At 34.1% G+C, this 7,507-nt stretch overlaps 1 protein-coding gene across 1 annotated transcript in view; it reads left to right on the top strand.

Moving 5' to 3' along the window:
• Positions 1 to 7,507, top strand: part of TERB1 (telomere repeat binding bouquet formation protein 1) — a 20,165-nt gene that overhangs the window by 3,394 nt on the left and 9,264 nt on the right. The window contains exons 3-12 of the mRNA XM_035891529.1: positions 409 to 519; positions 711 to 839; positions 1,311 to 1,442; positions 1,870 to 1,930; positions 2,027 to 2,142; positions 2,280 to 2,402; positions 2,937 to 3,089; positions 4,214 to 4,345; positions 5,210 to 5,335; positions 6,367 to 6,541. Of these exons, the coding sequence (XP_035747422.1) occupies positions 409 to 519; positions 711 to 839; positions 1,311 to 1,442; positions 1,870 to 1,930; positions 2,027 to 2,142; positions 2,280 to 2,402; positions 2,937 to 3,089; positions 4,214 to 4,345; positions 5,210 to 5,335; positions 6,367 to 6,541 (1,258 nt within the window). The remainder of the gene's footprint in view (positions 1 to 408; positions 520 to 710; positions 840 to 1,310; positions 1,443 to 1,869; positions 1,931 to 2,026; positions 2,143 to 2,279; positions 2,403 to 2,936; positions 3,090 to 4,213; positions 4,346 to 5,209; positions 5,336 to 6,366; positions 6,542 to 7,507) is intronic.

Below are 7,507 nucleotides of genomic sequence, written 5' to 3'. Positions count from 1 at the left end.
CACTCTGTGGATTTTCAATTGTTTTTTCACTGAATATTTTCATGTTTCTGTATTATTCACTTAAATACACTTAATGCACTTCGCAATTGCCAATACAATATTTATTTACACCACATTTACTAACAGCTACTAGTAATTAAAGGCCAGAAATATTAAAAGGGGGCTGTTAATTTAGCAAAGAAAATCATGCTCAAATAACAAACTATGGAGAGGAATATTTTAGGTTAAGTATGTTTGTTATTTATAGATGGATAGCAGTGGCATAACTCCATTTTTGCTCATGGGTTTTTTTTTTTTCTTTAAAATACATATATGTACTACATTTTTTGGCACGTTTATTGTAACACTAAATTGATTAATATAAAGAAAAGATAACAATTTTCATGAAGTTTTTGTGTTTGCTCTTAGATATGAAAACAGATCTGAACTTACTGCTTGAATGCCTTAAGTATCAGATGGACTGCCCTGTGTCTCAGAAAGAGGCTTTGATCACTATTTATTCAATTTGTCAACAAAACAGTAAGAAGTGTTTTTCCTTAGAAACAATGTAATCATTATGTTCACAATATATGTTGAGAAGCTAGTTGTCACTGTAAAAAAAAAATTATCTAAAGGATATAAGGTGTGAGAAATTATAAAAACTTGGAAGGTTTTAATTTTACAGAGAAACAAAAGCAAACGTTTAATTTCTGTTCTTTTTTCTGTTGTAGGTGAAGCAAGTGAATATTTTCGAGAAATTGGTGGTTTGATGTTTATAAATGATCTTGCAAAGTCAAATGTTCATTGTATAGTAAAGGAAGCGGCTTTATTTACATTAGGAATTATAATAGAGAGTAATGGTAATAACAAGTAATATTATTTGTATTTCTGAGTGAGCCCATGTCATTACTTCTGCTTGTGCTTTGTCTCCATTTTTTTTTTTTCTGGCTCAAAAAATCAGGCTTACAAGACTATCAGCTTGAGCAAGGGGCAGTAAAGGTACCACTGTTCCACCGTGCATCCCCAGATTTGGAGAAACAACTTGTTGATTTGTGTAGACAGCACGTCCTTATGATACTAGGCAGCTGCACTACTTCTCTTCCTCAGCAGCAAGTGTTAAATGACTCATAGATTGTTCCAAAATTCACCTAGGCCCTGGCTGGTTTAGAACTGACTACAAGGGGAAGCCCTCAGCCACTTTGTAGTCCTGTTTTGTCTCCACTGACCACACACTGGACACAACTGAGACTCTAGTTATTACGTTAGAAAAATAATTGAGGATTATGAATGGCTTGCTTTCAGACTTAATGTTTATTATTTTCTGGTTTCAGTTTATTGTCAACAAACTTTGTGTACTTCTGCATTGTTTGAAGACCTCATTTTATTTTTAATTAATAAGGATTCTGGTGTGAACTTGAAAAGAATGTCTGTTTATGTCATCTTAGTACTGGTTTCAAATAATAGTAAGTTGGGTTTTTAATGTGTTATTACACTTTTTTCTATTTGCCTATCTGCAGTATAGAAATTCGGAACACTGAATAAGTAATGTTTTGGTGAAGTTAATTTATGAAGATGAACCAGAATTGTGCAAGTAGATCACTGGAATTTCCTTAAGTAGCAGAAAGTGGTTTAGTTCAAAAATTAAATTATAGGTTAAAAAAAAAAAAAGTATAATGCAAACCAGTAGTTTCTGACAATGTATATTAAAAATAGATATAGAAAGAAATGGAACATTTTTGCCAATGTGTTGGTGTGATTCTGTATTTGGGTTTTTGGGGGATATATACTTAGGAGACAGAAACAGAATGTGTACATGTAAATTAAACTTGATGTTAAGATATTGTCTCAAGTTGCATGTGTCTTCTGAGTCTTGTATGTGTTCTTTTTTAGAAAGTGGGCAAACCTACGTCAGAGATACAGGCTGCATTGGTCTTCTGCTACAGTTATTCAGGTAAACAAAAATTGCAATTCAAACAGAAAAATGATAGACTATTTAGGACTTATGTTTGCTTGACTATTTGGGATTTGTTTGCATTGTTCTTAACAGAACAACTCTTTCCATATCTGAGATTAATCTGTCAGATGAAAATACTAATCAGTGCTATCAGCTGTGGTCTTCAGTCTGCAGTACCCTCTGTGCCTGTGTTAACAATCCTCAGAATGGTAAGTGTTGCTGTTAAAATTGTGAAAAAAGTTGAAAGTACTTCTCCACAGTGACAGCTGTTTGTTTTCATTTTTACCGTTCAACTGAAACTTTGTATTACATTTTGATTCAAGGTTATTTGTTTTTACTTTTCCAGAAGATAATCAAAACATTTGCTGTTCAGTTTTTCCGTATGCCAAAGAGTGGCTTGAAAGTTGCACAGAGCCTGAGATAGTTCGTCCTATTTGTTCATTTGTTGGTCTCACAGTTGCAAATAACTGTAAGTGCAGTTCAAGCTTTAAACAGTTTTTCTTTTGCAAGAGTACATTTAATTTGATAGTTAAATATTTGATTTCTTTTTGTCAATCTCTACAAATTCATTTACTGTTCTTCCAACTTTTACTCTGAAATTCATCATCTTTACTTATGCTGCCTTGTGCATAAGCCCACGAATAGCTGCAAACTGGCTACACTTTGTAAGGTCAGTAAAAACTATTTGGAAGCTGTTTTGATTAAAAGTATTTTACAAATATAAGTCATTATTACATCTGTGAAAACAATGGTTTAGGTAGAGCTGGGGCATAATGTTTGCCATTTGTACGCATTTATTAGGGCCATGTGTTTCCTGTAACTATTTTATAAGACAATTGCTACATTTCTTGAGATGAATATATATCCAGCTTCTGTTGTATAGGTGGAAATGTAATGATTAATACATACAGAGAAAAAATTATGATGAGCCTAATTGATAAGTTGCTAAACCAATTTGCAACTGGTATTATTTAAGACATGTTTTTTTCTTTTTTTCACTAAGTGTATGTGCAGAAATATTTTGTTTCTGTTGGAGGATTGGATACATTAGCTAAAGTTCTCATCAAGCTTATGCATGATTCCTGTATGAGTCACTCAAGCACAAAGCTTGCAGTAGTAGTAACGAAGACTCTGGATGCCTGCATTGCTAATGACTGTGAGTGAAAAGACCGCTACAATTTTTTATATATGGCAATTTTAAAATGCAATTTTTAAAGTCTTGTTTTGGTGGAAGAGTGATATGAATGGACGCCAAAAGGCAATTAAGTTATATACATCCCAGTTGATATCGCAGATTTTTTAAAATTCAAATGTTTATATGGGAAATGATTCAGTCTGAGGTGGGTTACTTTCCCATTGTTGCTAAAAAAATAGTGATTTAAACTGTACTGAAAAATAAGATACTAGAGCTAGTTTTGTGTAAGTAGAGCTGAGAACTGGGCGTGGCAGTCATCTCGGATCCTGGAGTTAGAACTGCATTTCTGTAGGCCTATGCCTAAGCTGATAAGCTTTGTAAGCTTTAAGAGGCTTTAGTAACTCAGGCGTGGAGCTGAACAAATGTGGTATGTCTGGATAACACACTTTACTCTCATTTACTGTCTGGATAGTGCTAGCCTAATGAGGTCTTTGTGTATTCCGTCAGAAGATTTTGAGAAACCTGTGAGCCTGATGAATCTGTGCTGTTGGCCCCACTATATCTGACATTTCTGCCATAAGTGCTCGCTAATGGAAGTTCAAAAATGTTTAAAAGCATATACCTGTGCTAGTTTTGAGCCTAGTTTCAGGGAAGTTGGTATGTGACAGGACTAGGTTTCAGTATGTATGTACTAGCAGTGGTGTTCCCAGTTTCAGGAAGGGGTTGCCCTCTACCAGAAACATCCTTAGCTCTTTGTGGCATTTAGTCTGTGTATCAAACCTTATCCTACTCTTTTGCTCTATTCTGGAGCTGATAAAGGATGTGAAGAATCTCAGCAGAGGTCTACAGAACTTGCACATTGCAAAGCCCTTGTTTATCAGATCTTCTACCACACCTCTATACAGCACAATCTGGGAGAAAGGGCAGTGTTGGATATGGGGAGTGGCATGGGCAGAATTACTGCACCAGCAGGGATATGGTAATTTGAAGTGTTAAAATGAAAGAGAGGGAAGAGAAGGACTGTGCAGGCCCAGGGCTTTTAGAGGTCTGTAGAGTTCCCTTGAAAAACAGCATTTTATGTTTGCATGATGCCTGTATGCTTACTATGTAATTTATTTTTCTTCAAATTATTTTTAACATAATAGCTGCCATGGGTGTTGTCTTGGCAAAGTATCACACTGTGTCAGAGCTACTGAAGCTGCTGTCCAATGACACTCTGGATACAGGAGAGAAAATTAGTATTATTCTAACAATTGGACATTGTACTGAAGTTTGTGGTAAGATTTTTTTCTTTTTCTGTCAGTTTCTACTAAATCCTCATACACTACTTCAGTGGTTTAATTTCATCAAGACTGGAACATGAGGGGAAGTTCTATTAAATAATGTAATGTTAATATTCAGAAAAAAATGTTTGCTATAGTGTTCCACCTTTAAATTTTAAAACCTGTTAGCAGATATTATCTTTGAGCTTAGAAAAAGTAGACTATTATGCAAGAATTCAGAGCTGGGCTTAGGTATCATAAGGTAAAAGTCATCCAGACCTGAGAACTACTACAACTACAACACATACAACAAATAAGATTCCTTTATTTTATCAAGTTCAGACAACAAAAAACTATTTTTAGGAAGTTGTCAGTTTTATGAATACATACTGCAAATGAGCTAATTACATAGGTGATAAGGAGGAATAGATTAGCTAGACCAGGATTAAACTACTAATTTTATTGGAGTTTTGCTAATTTTAAACTTTAAGCTTTTGATATTTCTGCATCTCAAGGCTTACATAAATGTAGCATATATACTTCAGGAGTATATACCAGAGGAAGATAAATACAGAAGCCGTAATTCAAATATTTTAGGTGACAATTAAGAGAGTTTGGATCTCCGTCATATAATTTGTCTCAGTCCTCCTTCAGTTTTCTTACAAGAACTTTGAGCATTGGTCAAATCATCCTGTGTGATCTAGGGCACTTCTCCTGCAACCTGGGTAGGTCATTACAGCATGCTTGGATCCGTAACAAAAATCTCTTTTTCAGAATTCCCCTGAAAGTTACTGGTATTACTTTCTAAAATAACTGTAAGGTTAACTGTATGTATGAGGCTGAAGCCAATCTATTTTCCTCTACAATGTCCTTTTTTAGAAGAAAACCAATGCGAACTGCTCCAGAACAATGGTCTTCCACTTATGATTCAGGTTTTGACTGAGTCTCAGGATGAGGAACTAAACAAAGCTGCTACTTTTGTGCTGCAAAACTGCAAACAAATGAGTAAGCTTACTGTTATTGCTTTAAAAATTATGGAGATGATTTCCACCTCTAAGTTCTGTTGTCTTTCTAAATTATTAATTCTTAATTATTTTAACTCTGTCAGCTTTGTAATTCTGTGTACTTCAAGAGATGTTTGTTTTCTGCAGAAAAGTTGTGTATTTGCCACCATGGACTGATTATGGCATTTGGGCAGAAAAAAGAAAAGTAAAAATTCCAAAAATGTTGCAATAATGCATTTGTGAAACCGATATATGTAGGGCCAGTTCTTAAAAGCTTTCCCATCTATAAATTATGTGCAAAATATTAGCATTGGCATTTAACATGCAATTGGTACTCTATTCCTGGGTATGTGCCATCGAATACAGAGAACAAATGAGCAGATAATCAAGCCCAAAATCACCATGGCTGCAATTATTTTGCAATATTAAAAAATTGTGATATTTATTTTTAATGTAGGTTGTATTTTGAAGTATCCTGTTTACAGTTTTTTTTAATTAACTATATAATGCTACCAATGAAACAGAAAGACACCTCATCCTTTAATCTTTAAAGCATGGAAGATATTATGCAACTGATAATTAGTAGAAAGCATGTATCTACATTTTTGTACTGAAAACATAACTGAGAGTTTTGTTTAAGATTGAGGGGTGTGGTGATTTTCAGTGTCCATTAATATGGAGTTGTTTTTTAAAAAAATAAAAAAAAAAAAAAAGAGACCCAGACTGGTAAAGGACCTATAGAGTTAGGATTAAGTCCATGATAAAGTAATTTTTTAGAGGACAGCTTCATTATGTAAACAGCTTATACTAACTGTAATTGCAAGCTCACCTCTTGAAACTGCAGTTTATATTTGAAGCTTATTAACATCTACGTGTAAATTTAAGTTATATAAAAATTATTATTCAGAGGTTATATTTTGCAATAAATTATTGGGGCTGTCCCTCAACATACTTACTAAGATATAATAAATACTTTTAAAGGTGTTAATTAATAAAATTTTGAATATTAATATTGTTTTATATTTTATAAAGCTGAACAGTTGTCCCTGAAAATAAATGACAATTCATTAAACGTGAACAATGTAGAAGAGTTGGACGTGCAAGTCAGAAAAAGAAGTCTACAAGACTACTGGAAGAAAGCAAACGAAATTTTGCACAGAATAAAATTGATTGAAAATGAACGTGATGAGGTTGGCCTATTACCAAAGTAGAACAAACCTAAGCAAATCTTTCCAGAGTTTAGGGAGAAATAGAAAGAAAACCCTTAAGATAATTTCAGTGGGAGCTAGAAAAGTAGGGAAAACTTGGGATGTCTGTGAAACTACAACCTGCAGTTTTTACCATTACTGTATATCATACAGAGTTAGAAGCATGCAGGGCAATTGGAAAATGCAGGCATCTGTATTTTTACGGAGCATTTCAGTTTATTATAAAACCAGGTTTTCTACAAACTTGAAATAATTTAGGCTGGAGAAACAAGAGCTGGATTTATTCTTAATTGCCAATCATTTGAACCTATACTTTCAGTATCTGCATGCATGAAATGCCCATTATTGTACAGGTATGATGGGATAGATGATAATGGAAAATGTGAACATAAACTGAAATAAAGATGTTTCATATTTTCCTTGTGCTGTATAACTACTTCGTATCTCTGGGTGTGGAACAGCAAGTTATTGAGTTATTTAGCTGGACCTTAAGTTCATTAAATCTTTTCATTTCTGGAAGTGCCTTGTAAAGGGTTGTCAAGCATTGGAACAGGCTGCCCAGGGAAGTGGTTGAGTCACCATCCCTGGAGGTATTTAAAAGATGTGTAGATCTGGTGCTTAGGGACCTGGTTTAGTGGTGGACTTGGCAGTGCTAGGTTAACAGTTGGACTTAATGATCTTAAAGGTCTTCTCCAACCTAAACGATTCTATAATTCTTTGATTCTTTTAGTAGCAAATCCATTGCTTCAGCCTCAAACTATCATTTAATAACTACCCCTTCAACACCTTCAGTAGCACTGCTGTCTCATTGGCTCAACTCAGTCAGGGATTTTTGAAGCTTGTCTAGAATTTGCTTTACCTTCATATTTAGACTGGTCTATCCTAGTTAATCTTGTTACTAGATTTATTTAATATTTTTATAGAGTTTGTTTAGTTGCTAACTAGTATTTTTCAATACAGGAAAG

The sequence above is a fragment of the Egretta garzetta genome, unplaced genomic scaffold (genome assembly GCF_000687185.1).
Source record: "Egretta garzetta isolate BGI_Z169 unplaced genomic scaffold, ASM68718v1 scaffold23, whole genome shotgun sequence".
NCBI lineage: Eukaryota > Metazoa > Chordata > Aves > Pelecaniformes > Ardeidae > Egretta > Egretta garzetta.
Note: the sequence above shows the minus strand (reverse complement) of the source record. Positions and strands in the feature narration are given on the sequence as shown.